Source organism: Schistocerca piceifrons, chromosome 8 (assembly GCF_021461385.2).
Source record: "Schistocerca piceifrons isolate TAMUIC-IGC-003096 chromosome 8, iqSchPice1.1, whole genome shotgun sequence".
Classification (NCBI taxonomy): domain Eukaryota; kingdom Metazoa; phylum Arthropoda; class Insecta; order Orthoptera; family Acrididae; genus Schistocerca; species Schistocerca piceifrons.
This window is the reverse complement of record NC_060145.1, coordinates 128,491,300-128,512,035: the sequence shown is the minus strand read 5'-3', so window position 1 is coordinate 128,512,035 and position 20,736 is coordinate 128,491,300. Positions and strand designations below refer to the sequence as shown.

At 40.6% G+C, this 20,736-nt stretch overlaps 1 protein-coding gene across 4 annotated transcripts in view; it reads right to left on the bottom strand.

The window, feature by feature from the left end:
* Positions 1-20,736, bottom strand: part of LOC124712549 (tyrosine--tRNA ligase, cytoplasmic) — a 119,251-nt gene that overhangs the window by 96,603 nt on the left and 1,912 nt on the right. For all 4 annotated transcript variants that reach the window (XM_047242857.1, XM_047242859.1, XM_047242860.1 and 1 more), the window contains one exon: positions 1,001-1,240. In XM_047242857.1, coding sequence (XP_047098813.1) covers positions 1,001-1,240 — 240 coding nt within the window. The remainder of the gene's footprint in view (positions 1-1,000; positions 1,241-20,736) is intronic.

Sequence of the window (20,736 nt, the reverse complement as noted above, 5' to 3'; positions counted from 1 at the left end):
CTGATAGGTGCTATCTTACATGTTAGTTCAGGAGCACAGCCAGATATAAGTGACAGTGTAAAAGTGGATTTCAAAACTAATACAAGACATTCAGTATAAGTATGCTTTGCAAGTACTGAAACATTTGTTTTTCAAAAAGGTTTGACATTAATGTATGTGTGAAACGAAAAAACTGATATCTCCTATTTTTTGTAGGTGTGGACTGAGCTGCTGATCACACAGATCATAAGTCAACATCAAGTTATGTGAATGGGATTATTTAGAACTTAATATTTTGGAAATCTATGAAACAAGGAAGTGTTTTGAAATATTCTGCTTTTGCTGAGTATATAGCTTTGCCAGAAGCCTTCACTGTGATTAAGTTAATCCTAGATATATTTAACATTCTTTATGTAAAGTCTGAGGGGCCTAACAAAGTATACAAATGCAACTCAAGGGCAATTGATATTGCTAGGGATAGTAATCTTACTACAAATTCAAAGTATATCGAAGTAAAGTACCATTCTGTGAATGAATGTTACTTTAATGGAATTATAGACATTTGTCAAGTAGATTCAGTAAGCAATTTACTAAATCTTTGAGCATGGATGAATTCGCAAAATTTCATGAAATGCTGCATGTAATTACTTAAGCTTCATTATTCTAATTTGATTATTACTATTATTTACTCATGATATAAAAGAAAGAATATGAGATGGAATATAGTACATAATATTGAGAAGATCAAATGTTGAGAAGGTTCTAGTATGAAGCAGGTTCCAGAATTTTCAAGTATGTGCACTGCCAGTAGAGTATCTATGAGTATCCATGAGAGTATTCTCTATGTAAAGATCACTGTATTTACCTTATGAACAATAACTTCTTAACAACTTCAAACAAAATGTGAATTACATAAATTCTAAAATGTAAGTGAATTTACATATATGGCTGCCTACAATAATACTCCTCATTGTTTCCATTCTTCCAGTTCAATTAAAAGTAACGTGAGAATGCTCTTTACCTCACAACCAGCTTTCAAGAAGTCTGCAATTTTAGACATGGGCACAAAGTATGCAACATGTGGCTTGCCTGTTGTTGCAGTTCCCCAGTAAATACGGCAGTCTCGCTCCTTAAGTACTGCTATTAATTTGTCTTCGCCCAGGATCTCTTGGGTATTTCTCACTATGAGATCACGTTTATTCTCCCATGTCAGAGTTTCATTACCAGCCATTTTGTTATTCTGTTTCTCCAACAACTGGATCTATAAAGGAAAAGAAAGCAACAAAAATATTGTTATTAGTCTGTAAAGATCTTTACTTCTTGCTGAATTCGAGAAGGAATTCAGATATTACTTGGAATTTCAGAACTCCTATCACATTCATAGTGGTGCAAGCTAAAAGAAAGGTGACTGGTCAATACGTAAACTGCCAACTGGTATCCTGTCAAAACACAAGCAACAACATTTCAAACGCGTTGACCAAAATCTGTGTTCCAGCTATATGCCATATCGGTGGATCCACCAAAGGTAGCACCCATCCATTGTCAGGCAATGTCCTTTTCAAGAGCAGGTTGTAAATATATCATCCTACAATAGATTTCACCAAATACACCTCGTTGTTCATTTCCAGCTACTTATTCTCTCATGCTCACACGAACCTGTATCTCAAAATGTGGACACAGCAGCTGCAAACAAGTTTCCCTGAAATGTTAACCCCTCAATTAAACAATTTTTATGTAAAAGTGTGTACAAAATTCCATTTTCTTATTGCTGAATTTTAATCTTTATTATGATTACAGGTTATTCCAAACAGTAGTTTGACAAATTATTCACTTAAAGGGTAGTTAGGGATTGCATATTAAAACACCAAGTACACTTGTTGCTTTCAAAAAATAACTCTACATAAAATAAAATGCCTTAGGAGAGAATACTTTTGTTGAATCTCTTTCAAAACAGTTCATACTGTTTTAAAAATTAATTAATACACTTTCACACAACATTCGTCTCCACATGTTTGTGGCAATGTGAAAGGCTCTGAAGCACAGTACAACACATGGATCTACATCACAATCTCCACACGTATATCTCGATTCCTCCAATTTTTCTTCCCGTTCCCATCCCAAACTTGGCTACACATCCTACATATTCTGGAAGGATTCTGCTTCTTTTCAATAGCTGTGATGAACAATGGGAAATGACAGTCAGTTAAATGAATAGGATAGATGCTTGTGGATGGACAACAAGCTTTCGAAGTCACTTCCTTCCTGCGATGTTCAGCTGTCACCATCTAAATTACTGCCACTCGCAAATCAAGATAGTTCCTTGTTCCTCCAGATTTCTTGTACAAGCTGAATGAATTCCAGAGAGGGGACTGATGACCTCAGAAGTTGAGTCCCATAGTGCTCAGACCCATTTTTTGAATTCCAGAAAACCAGTTCAAATTGATAAAAACCACTTTTTTTTAGCATTTTCCCCTCTTTTTCTGTGTTCTGAACTGTTTGCTATAAGCTGGTCAACTCTATCTGCTCCTTCCATTGTGTCATTATATGATATGTCTGTTGCTGGTTTTAGTAACTATTCACCTCATCTATTTACATTTTTCATTTATGCATTTTGGATAGTGCTCAAGAAAACAGATCACGTTTGTTTTCCCATCTCACTGCTGAAAATTTACCCTCTGAAAGGCAACAATATCTCTCTTCTTCAGTTTCTTACTGAGAAAGTTTGGTGGCATATGTTTCCTAGAAGGTTGCATACTGCAATATATGTCAAATTTCGTATTAATAAGGAGATCTGCTAGTTGCGGAGAGGTGTAGCAACTATCAACTGTAAGGCGGTAGCCTTTGTTGAGAGGGTTGGTACTATTTGAGATCACCAGGGCAGATCTTTATATTCACCATCAAAAAATTATAGACCATACATAGCCAGACTTGGACTCACACAACATGTAGTCCTTTATTCCAAATTTTGAAGTCTTTAGTGGTAGGTACCGAACCCAACCTAATCTCCCTTTAAATAACATGAGACACTCGTCTATGGTGACATCCCTCTCTGTAGTACAAAGAATTTTGAATTTATTATTGAAGTGTTCTAATATGGACCAGATTTTGTTTAGCATGGTTATGAATAGCCAGCGGTGTCATCTCTTGAGTTGTCTGAAAAATGAAGGCATTTCTTTAGTATCAAAAATTGTTTGCAGCTAATAATTGGTGAAATACTGGAGTTGCAAGGAGTGGAAGTTTAGGACCAACACACCTAGTAGCTTGGTTTCTTTATAATACTTTGTAACAATATTATACTACAGAAGATTCTTAGTTCATCACAGTTTGTGTCCCTCCAATTAGTAATGTTCTTATCTGAAGCTGATCTATTAGTCTCAGTGACTACAATATTCACTAACTCATCATCAATTACTTTAGTTACATATTTGTGTGAAGTCTGAAAGTGTTCCAGTAAAGGAAATTTTGGAGGTGTGGGAGACAATTCTGCAGTCATGTCTATTTCATACCATTTTCTGATGCTAGAAGAACTAACACCATTTGAATCACTTTCTTGATCAGCTGTCCTTTCACTTATACTGTCAGTGTCTGAAGTGTCATTTTCTGATCTGCTAAAATGTTATCAAACTCCATCACACTCCATAAAAAAACAACCACCTTATAATAGCTTTACACAGCACAAGCAAGTGGCAACTATAATCTCTTCCCCTCTAATTTTGACTGCAGCTGGTCAACAGAGGGCTTCAAGTAGCTGTGAATCCAAGCGAAGTAGCACTGTTGTGTCCTCTTGTGGCCACATTGGTAATTAACTAGACACAAAGATTTTCTCTCGGGTTTGAATTTCTAAACAGAATACTGTCATGATAGACAAGTGCTCTCAGGCTATTAAGTTTCTGTAAAAATTAAAATCCAGACTATTTTCAGACTTTTAAATTAAGGGGTTACGTGCCTACACAACCTTGCTAGAAGATATCCTCTTCTCCTGTCTTATAGGCAGAGCAGGAAGTTGTGGATGGTAGAGCATTGTTTCTCTGAAGCATACATATTCAAAAACTAGACAACACTAAGGCATTTATTTACTTATGGATTTCAGTGCATTTAAAGTATGTTTATTACTGTCCTTGCCGACTATGAATACACTACACTTGTAACCTGCATAAACTATGGTCTGTCAAGTGACACTACTGGAACACAGTCACACACACTGTGAGTACACAGGTTATTACAGCACAGACACCTCAGTTCACTGTCATGTGACCCAGTAGGCTCAGTTGACAATGTATTTTCAACAGGAAATGCATTTCATCTACACATAAGGTGTTAAGAAAAGCACCTAGACACATGGTTTATTTCCATGTGAATTTAATTTTACTACTAAGATTTAAATCTTGCAGTGTGTGGCAATTTCTGATTTAAAAGGTATACATGTATGCCCTCAGTGCTCATCAGTCAAAGATACTTGTAAGTCATAAGCACTGGTAGTAGATGGCATAATTCGTCCATCATACTCTGTGTGTCACCTCTCTATATCTTTGATGAAACCAGATAACTGTAATAGAAAAGAAAAAAAAGTAGTTTTCACTCAGGAACAATTCATCAGCTTTCTGAGAATACAGTAGCAGCACGTCTCTGAGCTGTTTTGACATTTGCAGTCAGCCTTAATTGACAAAGGCTGAGAATAGTGAAACAGCACTCTAGAATAGCTCACATTAGTATTTTGTATGTGGTTTCCAAACCATTCACTTATTTGTTCATGGCATTCCGTAGATCACAAAACAAACGAGAATTTTCAGGAATTTTAACTTGACACAAAGACATCATAAAAACTCTGTATACTGAATTGTCAATTAACTATCACTACACTGCTTAATTATATTCATGTTTATACCATACAAATTTAATTGCATAAATTAGTAAGGCTGGTAATTGGAAAAAAGCTGCCACCTTCAGAGTTTTGTTATATAGCTGCTGTTTATCTGTAATTATTTATTGATTACTGTGTTATTTTTCAAAAAAAATATTTTTTATATCCTAAAAATCCAAGTCCTCTTTATAGTACATTTTTACTTATGAATGAAAACCACAAAACACTGTAATATTTTAGAATATTACACCACTAATGTGTGTGTTTTCATTTATTATGTATACAATATTCTATAAGAACTGACAGAACAGTCGATCAATGCACATTTTTAATTGTCATAAAGCTTTATAATACAACACTACAACTTGCCAATATTGGAAATTCCTGGGCACAACCGTAGATAAAATAAAACAAAGGCAATCACTCACCTGTAGTGGACTGATACCCTACACATCAGTCCACTATAGGTGAGTAGTTGCCCGTCCCTTATTTTATGTACTATTACTTGCCATGTACAGTGGTACTTCGATTTTACATTCTCCAATTTTATGTTTTTCGCCATTCTACACCATAAATTTGTAGTCTCTGTGAAAAACCGATATGGTCAATGTTAAAAACTGCACAATTTCAGATTTCTTCCTATTAAGGTTTACCTCGATTCCAAGTTCTTACTCGACGTCTTGCTTGAATTCGTCCCACTTTCTTCCTATTGATATTTGATGTTACTAGACAAATTATAAGTGGCTGAAAAGGCAGATGGTTTGCACCATGCACAGAATTAAGAGAATATATTAGATATTTTAGGCCACTATGGAGAGGGGAGATGTGATAGAGGAAATGCTGATGTAATCCATGATCGGTGTTGCCAACACAACTTGCAGCATTTAGCTTCACTGCACAATCATGATGCAAATACTGGTAGGTCGCAGCGGAAAGACAACACAATTAATGTGATGTGTTCAGTACCGAGCCAATATACAATGAAGGGGCCCAGCCACCACCTTTCCTTGTGCCACTTATAACACCGTCTCACCTGTTTGCATGTATTTATGATGTACTTCTTCAGCAATAATATCAATTATCAACCTTTTAAATTCAAACACCGAGTCTTCAAGAATATGCTCAGTCATAATTGAAGAAATGTCACTCATTTCTGGCTAATGAACTCTTATTGGCTGGCGACTTGTTAAGTCATCCAACAGCCAGTGCAACCACCACACCACACTAAAACACGTAAAATGAGCTCACCTACTGCATGTGTGGAGAGGGGGAGTGGCCCTCAGTGATGGGAATGTAGGTAGGGGTGAAAGCATTTTGTGACGTGCTGAAAATATTCCTTTCGTGCAGATGATGTGCTATGGCAAAGATGTCATATGGAAATAGAACAACGGTTTTGCAATAGCACATTGTAAAGACTTTTGTGTTCAGATCTGACATGATACAGTTGCAACAACTACATACACTACTGATGTATATACTTTGCACCATGCACACCACACACTGTAGGTTGTAAAGACTGGCAGCACTGACAGGGGGCATGACGTGAAACTGTAGCACTTAAGCTTTCTTTCAAATTTACGTTTTGCAGTGTACAGAAATTCACCAAGTTGACTTCTAATAAGCTTGTAATGTCAATTGACATACACATCTGTGATTTTTTTAAGAACTTATGAAATTCATTAGCACAAATTATTGTATAAACATTGTATTGTACATTTAATTTCCTTAGACAGATTTTATACATAGTATTGGAGAGTACTGTGATTTAATCATATATGCAAGTTACATGTGTTTTTACCCATATTTCGCGGGGGGGGGGGGGGGGGGTTAACATTTTCCTCAATTCCACAATTTCCCAAATTTTGCCTTTTTTTTTTAAGCCTGGGCCGCACAAAAATGTAAAATAGGGGTTTCAGTGCAGTTAACAGAAATTTTTGGTTCCTAAATCTAGATACTCAAATAATTTGTCAAAAGAATGGCTGATGAAATATATTTTTAATTTGCTTTTGAATTGGTAAGATCTTTGTACTCAAATAATTTGTCAAAAGAATGGCTGATGAAATATATTTTAAATTTGCTTTTGAATTGGTAAGATCTTTGTATGCCCTCATGCTCACTAAAGGAGAGTCTGTTTCATCATGGGTCTGAGTGACCAGTCTTCCCTTCTCAACCTACCTCAAACTCACTCGCTTACTCAGTTTCCAAGAAGCTAGTTAACATGTCACTTTTATGTGTGTCATTGGCAGTACTAAACATTTTACCTCCTGGTGCGCAATTATCTCATATAATTTATCAAAGAAAAATAATTTACAGGTTTTTCCATTATTTTCCACTGGCTGCTGATTTCCACTGAAATTCCTTTGTATTAAACTTTCAGCTATTCCAGTGATGAAACTGTTGAATATATTTGATGTTTCATCTGGTTCGATATTGTGAACAATGTTTTAACTTCAAGTTTAACAAATATATTTCAAGGAAGACTCAATACATGAAAGTCACATATCAAGTAAACAGAGTAAGACGTGTGCACACTTTAACAGTCAAATCATAACTGAGTCCGAGTCTAGCGGCCGCTGGCTTGCTGGCCACTTAGGTGGCTCTGCTGCTGCATGGCTGGCAGACAGTGCCGCATGTAGAGGACGCGCGTAACTGTGCGGCGGCACTTTGAAAAATCGGCGAGTCACAACACTTTTCCCCCTTTGAAGTTATTGCACAGGTCTTGATGGAGGCGGCCTGTAGATTGCTAACGTCCATAGGTGTTGTTTGACTGGCCGTAAAGTCTCAAGGAGGAGGCTTCCCGTATGGACGGAAGTTGCAGCAAGTCCGGTTGTTATAACAGGAGACATGGGTGATGTGGCCGCGTCTGTAGGAGAAGGAGGCGAGTAGAGTTGCTCCGACAGATGATGGTCATCTGGTTCCTGCATGGGCACGTCTCCTGGTGGCGTCAGTTCTTGTGCTGGCACCGATATTATGGTGAGAGGACTGCGTTGCGAGTAATGAGAGATTCCAGTATACCAAACGTCAGGTAGAGCCGAAGATGGTGTAGCGGCATCCGGAACAGGCGCTGCCGGCACACGAGGCCGAAGCTGGTCCAAATGACACACTGTAACACCCGTGTCAGTCTGGATTTGATACAGGCGTTGGCCACGGTGTTGTAAGATGCGGCCAGTACTCCATTTTGGCCACCTGCCATATCCCTGCACCCATACAAGGTCGTTGGCGGTGAACCGGCCAAGCGAAGGCACCCGCGGCCATGAGGTGGAAGGCCGCAGAAGATGAAGTAGCGTGTGGGGCTGTCGGCCATGTAAGAGCTCAGCCGGGCTGTGGTTGCCCATGGGGGTGAAACGGTAAGAAGCCAGAAATTGGAGAAGCGCATCATCAGCAGCAGAAGAAGTCAGTAGTTTCCTCATCTGAGCCTTAAATGTGCGGACCAGTCGTTCAGCATCACCGTTTGATTGTGGATGGAACGGAGGGGCCGTGACATGCACGACGCCGTGACGGGCACAAAAATCCACAAAAGCGGAAGAGGCAAATTGCGGACCATTATCAGTAACAAGAGTAGAGGGAAGGCTTTCCAAAGAGAAAATGCGAGCTAGAGCATTGGTGGTTGCCACAGGTGGTAGGCGATGTGCAACGGACAATGAAAGGAAAGTTAGAGTAGGCATCAATAACGAGAAGCCAATAAGTACCTAAAAAGGTCCCGCAAAGTCAGCATGAATATGCTCCCAGGGCTTCTCAGGCAAAGGCCACAGTGACAAAGATGACATCCGGGCGGCGGCCTGTGACGCACAAGGGCCGCAGGCAGCGACCATGTGTGTGGTTTCAGAGTCGATGCTGGGCCAGTACACACGACGGCGCACCAGAGATTTTGTGCGCAAGACCAAAGCACGCAAAGACACAGGTACCACAACACGCGGCAAAGCATTTTCAGTGGAAAAAGAGGATAACACCATCCCTAGCCGTGAGGCGGTAATGCAAAGCGTAGTAGCTCCGCAACCGATCAGAAGTCTTAGTGGATGGACAATCAGGCCAATCCTTCTGAATACAGCCTAATACCCGGGAGAGGGTAGGGTCAGAACCCGAAGCAGCCGCCAGCCGGTCCCCGGTGATGGGGAACCTGTCCACAACCCGCTGCTTGGCAACATCCAGGTGGAAACACAAAAGTTCGTCCCTTTCGAATGTCAGATCAGGACCCATGGGAAGACGAGACAGTGCATCAACATTCGCATGTTGAGCCGTCGGCCAGAAATGAATCTCATAATTGAAACGAGACAAGCTAAGAGCCCAACACTGGAGGCGGTGTGCAGCCTTGTCGGGAAGTGACGTTGATGGATGAAACAATGAAACAAGTGGTTTGTGATCCGTAACAAGATGAAATTTAGATCCATAGAGAAAAACACCAAACTTATGAAGAGCATAAATAATGGCCAAAGCTTCTTTTTCAATTTGAGAATATTTTTGTTGGGCATCCGTGAGCGTTTTGGAGGCATAAGCAATGGGTTGTTCAGAACCGTCAGAAAAACTGTGCACAAGGACTGTACCGACCCCGTATTGTGAGGCGTCCATGGCAAGAACAAGATGTTGGCCAGGTCAATAAGCAGCCAGGCACGGGGCCTGTTTCAGCATAGTCTTCAATTTCTGGAAAGCCGCATTGCACGACGTGGACCAGTGAAAAGGCACGTTTTTATGCGGCAGGTGATGCAACAGCTGAGCCACCGTAGCAGCAGACGGTAAAAACTTGTGATAGTATGCTATTTTCCCCAAGAAGGCCTGCAGTTCCTTAACAGATGTAGGGTGAGGAAGGGCATCGATCGCAGCGACAGTTTGCTGAAGCGGACGAATACCATCCCGAGAGAGTTGAAACCCCAAGTACATTATAGATGCATGAAAAAATTTTGATTTCTGAAGATTACACTTAAGACCGGCAGTCTGTAAGACATGAAAAAGTGTGCGAAGATTTTGAAGATGTTCGTCAGTGGTGGAGCCAGTGACAACAATGTCGTCCGGTAATTTATACACCCAGGGACAGTGAGCAATAATTGTTCCAAGAATCGCTGAAAGAAAGCAGGGGCGCTGGCAACCCCAAATGGCAATTGTTGGTATTGTTAGAGGCCGAAAGGCATGTTAAGGACCAGAAACTGCTGGGAAGCAGCGTCGAGACGAAGTTGATGATAAGCTTCTGACAGGTCAAGTTTAGAAAAATACTGGCCTCCAACAAGCTTAGTGAACAATTCTTCAGGTAGAGGCATAGGGTAAGTGTCAATAAGGCATTGAGCATTTACAGTGGCTTTGAAATCACCACAGAGATGAATATCACCATTTGGCTTATCAACGACAACGACAGGAGAGGACCAGTCATTGGAAATGACAGGAAGCAAAACCCTGAAGCAGTGAGACGATCCAGCTCCCGTTTGACCCGATCACGAAGGGCCACAGGAATGGGCCGAGCCCGAAAAAACTTAGGCCAAGCAGTGGGTTAGAGCGTGATATGAGCTTCAAAGTCGTTTGCACGGCCTAACCCAGGAGAAAAAAAAGGGACAAAAATGTCGTCGACAAGGTGTCCAATTGAGCATAAGGAATAGCATCAGAGGCGGTATTGACAGAGTCAGCTACGGAGAACCCAAAAGCGCGAAAGGCATCGAAACCAAAAAGATTCTCTCGGTTACTATGGTCGACCACAAATACGGGAACAGTGCGAACGACAGATTAGTAAGATACCTTAGCATCAAATTGTCCCAAGAGAGAAATCTTCTGTTTATTGTAAGTCCGTAATTGCCTAGTGACAGGTGACAGGATTGGAGAACCCAAAACTGAAGATACGTCTGAGAATTGATGATAGTGGCAGCAGAACCAGTATCCACCTGCATGCGAACTTCTCAACCAAATATCTGGACAGTGAGGAATAACTTCCCCGAAAGGGAAGAAGTACAATTGACAGACAACACAGAATCAGAATCAGCGTCATGTTCATGAACATCATGTATGCGGTCGGATTTGCAAACGGATGACACATGACCCCCCCCCCCCCTTTTTTTTTTTTTTTTTTTTTTTTGCATTTGTGACACATGGCCCAACGTTGTGGACAATCTTCTCGTGAATGTTTCGTGAAACACCACGGCCATGAAGGAAGTTGCCGTGGGTTTTGCTGCAGTTTCTTAGAGGTTTGTTTACGGTTAGGCCGAGGCTGCGCTTGGGAGCGTACTGTGGCCACGTCGGCCGGTGGGGACATGCCACACGCTTCGTCAACATCGCACAGAGGTTGTATTTCCCCGACGTTGCCCCATGCCTCTATTTGTGCTCCAGCGGTGCGAGAAATTTCAAAAGACTGAGCGACGGATAGGACTTCATCTAGAGTCTGATTTGCCAACTGAAGGGCACATTGCCTTTGTCGGGCGCTGATCGGATAATAGCATCCCGTACCATGGAAACGGCGTAGGATTCTTTGTGAACTTCAGTAACAAATTGACGCTTTCTTCTGAGGCCATGAAGTTCAGCAGACCAAGCGCGATACGATTGATTCGGTTGTTTTTGACAACGATAAAAGGCAACACAAGAGGCTACCACATGCGTTTCCTTTTGAAAATAGACGGACAGAAGTCAGCACATTTCAGCAAAGAACAAAGACGCAGGATCTTTCAAAGGAGCCAATTACGACAACAACCGATACATTTGAGGTGAAATCCATGAAAGGAACAGAGACTTACATGTTTGTTCGTCCGCAACATGAAATGCCAAGAAGTGCTGTCAAAGACGTTTTTCATAATCAGACCAGTCTTACGCCGTCTCGTCGTAAGGAGGAAGAGGAGGTAGAGACAATGACGAGAGACGCCCCGCATTTGATGCCGCAATGAAATCACGAATCGCATTCGTGAGAAGCGTTTGCTGTTCTATGAGACCTTGCAATAGTTGCTCTAAAGTAGTCATGGAAACATGTGGGTCAATGATGGAGGGGATGGAGGGGGGGGGGGGGGGGAATCCCATCCTCATCGCCAATTGTTATAACTTCAAGTTGAACACATATATTTCAAGGAAGACGCAATACATGAAAGTCACAGATCAAGTAAAAAGAGTAAGATGTGTGTACACTTTAACAGTCAAATCATAACTGTGTCCAAGTCTAGCGGCCACTGGCTGGCCGCTTAGGTTGCGCTGCTACTGCATGGCTGGCAGACAGCGCCGCATGTAGAGGACGCGCGTAACTGCGCAGTGGCTCTTTGAAAGATCAGTGAGTCACAACAAACAAGACAATATTCTCACTCCCTTATTTATTTTTGGCCATTTTATTTTTTATGATGCCCCATAATTTTTATATAGGGACTCTGAAAGTAAGTTACTCATGGCACCCCACGCTAAGACCATTGTGCACAAGAGAGGCACACTATCATAAAACAGAGTTTTCTGTGGACACAGTTCTGCTGCAGTACAAGTAACAGGTATATCTCAGTGTGCTATCTTAATATGTGGCAACAGGAAACATACACCAAAGTTTACATACACAGGACAGTGTGAGTCTCATGGACAAGTCTCAACTGCACACAGATTCACCGGGAATTTCTGGCAGTGTACAGACCAAATGCCATGTCGTATCCAACCATAGTGAAATGGTGCAAACAATTTGACAAAGACAGCACAATGTAAGTGATTATCTTCTCGGCAAGCTGAAAGAACATCTGCGAAGGAAAGAGATTAACCAAAGATAAGGATGTTCATAGAATGGTTCTCAAATGGCTTTGCAACCAAGGAATGGATTGCCATCATCAAGAAACTGAACTCTTCGTAGAATGTTCTGATTGCTGTTTAAAAGTACTTGGTGAGTATGTTGGAAAATAGTGTGGTGTATTTGTGTCACTTTGAAGCGCAGAGTGGCATTCAGGGACAGTTACTTGGTCTGATATAATAAGTAACTTACTTTCTGTAGTTCCCTTGAACTTTATTAACACAATTTTTATTTATACATTATTGTGGATTCTTTTAGCTTGTTTAATGACTATTATAAAAGTTTTGTAAATTTTTTATAGTCAGTGGGCATATTTACTGTGATCTTTTCCTTGCAGATTTGGTGCAGTGCTCTCTCTCTCTCTCTCTCTCTCTCTCTCTCTCTCTCTCTCTCTTTTCCTCAGAAAGTTATAATTTCCTTCATTATCCAGCTGTATTTACCATTTGTAAAGACAACACAGCATCAAAAGCCTGCACCAGTTTCCCCACTGAGGAGTAAGCTCTAATTTTCTGAGGGGTAAAACCTAAAGTCCAGTTGTGTTTTGGATGCGAATATAAATTATTTTTAAAGGAGCATTACTATCATCACTATTTCATAAGGCTGACTACTGATTACTTACGATAAAAATAATTACTTTTTTTCAAATAGTAGCATTAGAGCATGAGACAATGTGGTACAGGTTACAGGTACAGAAAGAAATGTGTAAGCCCACTACACACACATTTTGTATCACGCATCTACAACAAAGTTGAGACACATACATCACATATGCTTAAATATATCATGAAAATGCCTTTTCCAAGTTATAGGTAGCAAAAGACCATAAACTGGTTTATTATTCAGTTCTCAACAATTAAAGAATTAACCGACAGCACAACAGTAACTATGTAATGACAACTACAGTGCGGTAGGACCTAAACTGTGTTGTTGTTATTCTAATTACTGCTAGGGGCAGATATGAAGCATTGACAGCTTGCAGCCTTCGAACTTCTGTCAGTTCAGAAGTAAAGAGACCTGTAATCAAGTGATTTATTAATAGTAGGTCTAAATATAGTGCACACATTTTATCTTGGTTGATTTCACATGGGGAAGGGGGAGGGGGCAGTTTACAGGATATGGGTGAAGCAACTGTTGCTAGGGAGAGGAATGGTGTAGAGGAAGCATGTTTTGTAACAAGTGTCTACCCCCAATATGGATAAGTTAGACTTCTTTTCTGGGGAGGAGTTGTAGATAGCACTAGCAATGCATTGGGGATTGGTTCATCATTCTATTAAAAAAATGTCAGAAATAGGCAGTACCAACTGCCTTACTAACTCATTAGTTTCTAGTTAAATGAAGCACCCACAAAACTAAATATAATTTATTTTTAGTCATTTTAAATATAAAAGCATCCAAAGAAAATTCTTTTCCATTCTAAAGTTAAATTAGCCACTTGTACTGATAATGGCAAGTGGGTTGGGTGGAAGGGGGGGAGGGGGGGCGGGGAGGGAAATAGCTAATATCTGATTGCACTCATGAGGGGACCTCCTGGGAGGTGCAACGAGTTATGAGTTTATACTTCGCCTGCTTATGGTGTGGGCAGCTCTTTATATACAGAAAAGTGTCACTATTGTCGCAAGTGAGCAAGTAGCCGAGTAGCAAGCAAGTGACACTCCTGTCCAGGCGACCCTGGTTCAAGACCCATCTATGCTACTTCTGTTTTCTTTTTGTTTTTTCAAATGCTTGTTTTAATTTATAATTACTCATGAAAAATTTTGCAAGGAATTGATTAAAAAGAGTTACAAGCCTCTATAAATCAAAATTACAAATTTTATGTCATATTCTGTTTCAATCCTTTGCGTTTTTTTATTTTAACAGGAAATTAACCGTAATTAAAACGTTGGCATACTTGAATTTGCCTATTTACCTGAGAATTGAGAGAAGTTATTAAATATTTCTTCGAAAATAGTCATAAACCCGTCATACAAATGTTGGGACAGGGTCCTATAAAATTTTATACCTGTCAGATCGTTGACGCGCCTAATCCTGTTTATGGTCTGTGACCATTGGCGTTCCCCTATTTGTACCTGCCATTCCACGAATAAAGGGTCTCTACTATCTGTGTACATGAGCAGCGACGGTTATAACTGCCGAATAAATGTTTCTCGTTAGTTGAAAGCTTGGCTTTGAAGTGTGCAGACATTTTATTCTTTAAAATGGAGCAAAGTGCAAGTTGTTCACGAGTTGTCAGTGAGTGCAATTTTGACAATATTGAACATTTGGTGGAAGACCAAAGAGGTCTTTTGTGGGCTCCACTTAACAATGAAGAACAGCAGGAGTTAACAAATGCAATGCATTGTCTACGGCAGTTACTTATCAAAAATAATTTTACACTGGAATCAGTGCGTTCCAACATCAGTGAACGATCTTCATTAATCGGCAGAGAAATGTTCAAACAATTTCTAGACATGCACAGGACTATGAAATTCACAGACCAAGAAGTGTTATTTTCCGACAATGAAAGGGGTTTCGAGTCCTTCCGAAGCAGGCTACGACGAAAGTGACGCACGGTAAAAATGAAAAATATAAATAATACCTATTTCTTTGGATTCTAATGAAGATGACGATGGAGATGAGTGGACCAGAATCCCGAATGCTGTGAAAGTCAAGGCCGTGGAGATGGCAAAACTTCGGCCAACATGGTCATTGAATACGTTACCAAAACATTCAGCAAGATTATTGAAAAGCAAAACCCAGTTTTCAAAGTGGAGATTCCAAATCGCAGTAGGATGGATGCGAAATGATAAACTGGAAGTAATCAAGTCGTATGTTTACGACCGGTTCATCGAGGCGAGAGACCAGAGAGCAGGCCTCGTAACAACACGGATGCTCCAACAGTGGGCAATGGCTGCTGCTTTTCAATTTCTGGATGGAAATTTTGACTTGAAAGTGTCGGAGTCTTGGGTTCGTCGCTTCAAATCGATGCATCGGATATCTCAACGGCATGTAACACAATATCTCAGCGAGAAAGATAAGAGAACTTTGGATGAGCTTCTGGAAATCGCTCCAAAATATCAGCAGCAAACAAGCAATATAATCACGAGATTCAACCCTGATAATATCATAAATACAGATCAAACAGGACGTGAATATAAAATAAGCAGCATGCGCTCTTGGTCCCACAAAGGGAGAAAAAGTCACCGAAATTTCTGTGGGACAAATAACTAAATTGATGCACTCATATACCGTACTGCGCAATATGCAATCACATTGTCCAGTGAAGTATTTGTTTGCCTGCAAGAAGTGAGTGGAATGTTCGGCCCCCCCGTCCGAAACGACGTCGATGGATATATGGAGAAATATCAGTATGTTCACATCACATCGACAAATTCCGGAAAACTGCATAAGCAAACGTACGAAGAGTTTTTGGATGAAGTAATTTAACCATACGTGGAAAATAATTCCTCTACATCGTTTACTCGTGGGGTGGGCAAATCTCCACGGACTTGCTTCAAAGCCGGCCGGAGTGGCCGAGCAGTTCTAGGCGCTACAGTCTGGAACTGCGCAACTGCTACGGTTGCAGGTTCAAATCCCGCCTCGGGATTGGATGTGTGGGATGTCCTTAGGTTAGTTATGTTTAATTAGTTCTAAGCTCTAGAAAACTGATGACCTCAGAAGTTAAGTCTCATTGTGCTCAGAGCCATTTGAACCATTTTGAACTCGCATGAAATGAAATTCAACAATAAAGATGGCCTACCAACTTGTACTCTTATCAGCGATACCACCGCGATGTACACCGTTTTGTCAGCCATGGGATGTATATTTTTATCGCCAAGTAAAGAATGACATTCGCCACTTTCAAAACGCTCCGTACCTATTGCAACATAACGTAGAAATCACATCCAGGGAGGAAATGGCAAAAATCCATTCGCTGGTACATGACTAACTGCAGGCTCCGATATACAAAAATATGATAAGGTACGTGAATAAATCATTATTTTCAATTTTCGGATAGCTTGCTTGGATTTTCAGATATACTACAAGTTCATCGTTAACATTGTTACAGATATGCCTGGTGTGCCGCGAAGCTAGATCCATCGCAAAAAGAAGTATTCCATAACATCAATGCAGTGGCGTTTCCGGTGGACTTGAGAAAATACAGATGCGATTGCGACGAAAATGAATGTGCATTCGTACAATGTTCGTGGTGTCGAAAGTACAAATGTTTTGATTGTTTTTATAACAAGTATCATCCGTCAGAATGTACTCGTCAAAATATAGGAAATATCGATTAACTTTCCATTAAATGAAACATATTTTTAATGCCTCATTCATTGGTATTTTTTTTAACATTCCCTACCTAAACAGAACAAAATTAAAAATACAACAAAAAATTGAACAACAATAAAATATTTCAAGAAATTACATTACGGTTAATTTCCTGTTAAACATTCCATGTGGGGAAAAATGTATCTAAAAACAAAGATGATGTAACTTACCAAACGAAAGCATTGGCATGTTGATAGACACACAAACAAACACAAGCACGCACACAAAATTCAAGCTTTCGCAACCAATGGTTGCTTCATCAGGAAAGAGGGAAGGAGAGGAAAAGACGAAAGGATGTGGGTCTTCAGGGAGAGGGTAAGGAGTCATTCCAATCCCAAGAGCGGAAAGACTTACCTTAGGGGGAAAAAAGGACAGGTACACACACACACACACACACACACACACACACACACACACACATATACAGGCACAAGCAGATGGGTGTGTGTGTGTGTGTGTGTGTGTGTGTGTGTGTGTGTGTGTGTGTGTGTGTGTGTGTGTGCGGGCGAGCGCGCGCGCGCGCGAGCGAGCGAGAGTGTATACCTGTCCTTTTTTCCCCCCTAAGGTAAGTCTTTCTGCTCCCAGGATTGAAATGACTCCTTACCCTCTCCCTTAAAACCCACATCCTTTTGTCCTTTCCTCTCCTTCCCTCTTTCCTGACGAAGCAACCGTTGGTTGCGGAAGCATTCCACGTGGGAAAAATATATCTAAAAACAAAGATGATGTGACTTACCAAACAAAAGCGCTGGCAGGTCGATAGACACACAAACAAACACAAACATACACACATACACACACATACTTCCTCAAATCCTGCCCTGAAATGAGATCCATCCTTCATGAAATCCTCCCAACTCCACCAAGAGTGTTTTTCCGCCGTCCACTTAACCTTCATAACTTCTTAGTTCATCCCTATGAAATCCCCAAACCACCTTCCCTACCCTCTGGCTCCTACCCTTGTAACCGCCCCCGGTGTAAAACCTGTCCCATGCACCCTCCCACCACCACCTACTCCAATCCTGTAACCCGGAAGGTGTACACGATCAAAGGCAGAGCCACGTGTGAAAGCACCCACGTGATTTACCAACTGACCTGCCTACACTGTGAAGCTTTCTATGTGGGAATGACCAGCAACAAACTGTCCATTCGCATGAATGAACACAGGCAGACAGTGTTTGTTGGTAATGAGGATCACCCTGTGGCTAAACATGCCTTGGTGCATGGCCAGCACATCTTGGCACAGTGTTACACCGTCCGGGTTATCTGGATACTTCCCACTAACACCAACCTGTCAGAACTCCGGAGATGGGAACTTGCCCTTCAGTATATCCTCTCTTCTCGTTATCTGCCAGGCCTCAACCTCCGCTAATTTCAAGTTGCCGCTGCTCATACCTCACCTGTCTTTCAACAACATCTTTGCCTCTTTACTTCCGCCTCGACTGACATCTCTGTCCAAACTCTTTGCCTTTACAAATGTCTGCTTGTGTCTGTGTATGTGCAGATGGATATGTGTGTGTGTGCGCGAGTGTATACCTGTCCTTTTTTCCCCCTAAGGTAAATCTTTCCGCTCCCGGGATTGGAATGACTCCTTATCATCTCCCTTAAAACCCATATCCTTTCTTCTTTCCCTCTCCTTCCCTCTTTCCCGATGACACAACCATTGGTTGCGAAAGCTTGAATTTTGTGTGTGTGTTTGTGCTTGTTTGTGTGTCTATCGACATACCGACGCTTTCGTTTGGTAAGTTACATCATCTTTGTTTTTAGAAAACGCAAAAGACTGAAACAAAATGTGACATTCAATTTGTAATTTTGATTTATAGAGGCTTGTAATTATTTTAATCAATTCCTTGCAAAATTTTCATGATTAATTATAAATTAAAACAAGCATTTGAAAAAAGAAAAAGACAACAAAAGTAGCATAGATGGGTCTCGAACCAGGGTCACCTGGATGGGAGTCTCGCTCGCTTATTACTCAGCTACTCGCTCACTTGCCACAATAGTGAAACTTTTCTGTATATAAAGAGCTGCCCAAAGTTTAACAGCCAATATTTCAAAAACGAGGCTGCACTGGCACCTACAATTTTAGGGTGTGACAGGTGCCTACCCACACTATAAGCAGGCAAAGTGGGAGCTCATAACTCGATGCACCTCCCAGAAGGTCCCCTCGTCAGGAGTAATGGTGTAATTTCTTACACTGCTCTACATACATTTTGGAACACGCAAGGCAATGCTGATTCTCAGACTCATCTCAGAAGATAAGTTAGGGAAATGCAAACTATATTTATAACACTACAGATTTGGAGAAAGCTTTTGACAATGTTACCTGAAATACAATCTTTAAATTTCTGAAGTTAGCAGAGATAAAACTACAGGGATGGAAAGGTTACTTACATTTTGTGCAGAAATGTCTTGATGTTATTCAATCTGTACAGTGAGCAAGCACTAGCGGAAAATGAATAAAAATGTAGAGTGGGTATTAAAGTTCAAGGAGAATAAATAAAAACTTTGAGGTTTGCTGATGACGTAATTCTCTTAGAAAGAGCACAGGAGTTGGAAGAGCAGTTGAATGGAATGGACAGTGTCTTGAAAGGAGGATATAAGATGAACAAAAGCAAAATGAAGATAATGGATAGCAGTCAAATTAAATCAGGTGATGCTGAGGGAATTAGATTAGGAAATGAGACACTTAAAGTAGTAAAGGAGTTTTGCTATTTGGGAAGCACAATAACATGATGGTTGAAGTAGGGAGGATATAAAATGTGGACTGGCAATGGCAAGGAAAGCGTTTCTGAAGAAGAGAAATCTATTAACATTGGGTATAGATTTAAGTGTCAGGAAGTCTTCAATGAAAGTATTTGTATCGAGTGTAGTATTGAAGTGAAACATGGGCGGTAAATAGTTTTGACAAGAACAGAACAGAAGCTTTTGAAATGTTGTGCTCCAGAAGAATGCTGACGATTAGATGAGTAGATCATGTAATTAATGAGGAGGTACTGAATAGAATCGGGGAGAAGAGAAATTTGTGGCATAACTTGACTAGAAGAAGGGATCGGTTGGTAAGACATGTTCTGAGGCATCAAGGGATCATCAATTTAGTATTTGAGGAAGCATGAAGGGTAAAAATCGTAGAGGGAGACCAAGAGACGAATACACTAAGCACATTCAGAAGGATGTAGGTTGCATTAGTTACTTTGAGATGAAGAAGCTCGCACAGGATTGAGTAGTATGGAGAGCTGCATCAAACCAGTCTCTGGACTGAAGACTACTACAACAATGATTAGCTATTTAATTTTTGCTTAATTTTGGCTGATTGATGCCAATGCAGCTGAGAAGATCTACAAAATTAATAACCTTCAAAACAGTCTCATTGTTCATTTTACTTGTTAAGTATTATTTTATGCCCTTATCACCATTATCATCCTGCAAAAGTGATGGACTTCGTACTTCAGCAGACATTCTACAACAGCTTGCTACTAATTGCTTACCAGAACTTGATGTTACTTGGTGACAGCAGGATACCCCTGTACAAGAATCAAATGTCTCAAGCATTTTCGGCTGAAGAATTTGGGTCAGAGTTAACAAAATGCCTTTTCTGGGCAGGCAAGGCTACTTATACCTGTTAACAGTAAGCACCACAATGGTCTTCTCCTAATCAGAAGTAAGGAAAGCCATTCTGTACACTTTGTGTAACTTGGGAACAATCATCAAGAAGTGAGAGATGGTTTCTGAGAGCAACAGAACACTCAAGAGACAGTTAGCTGCTTAGTTTTCCCCTTTCAAAAGATGATGATGACGATGACGGTGGTGGCGACGACGACAGTGATGATGAATGTGGGGCACTCAACAGCACAGTTATCAGTGTCCTTACTAT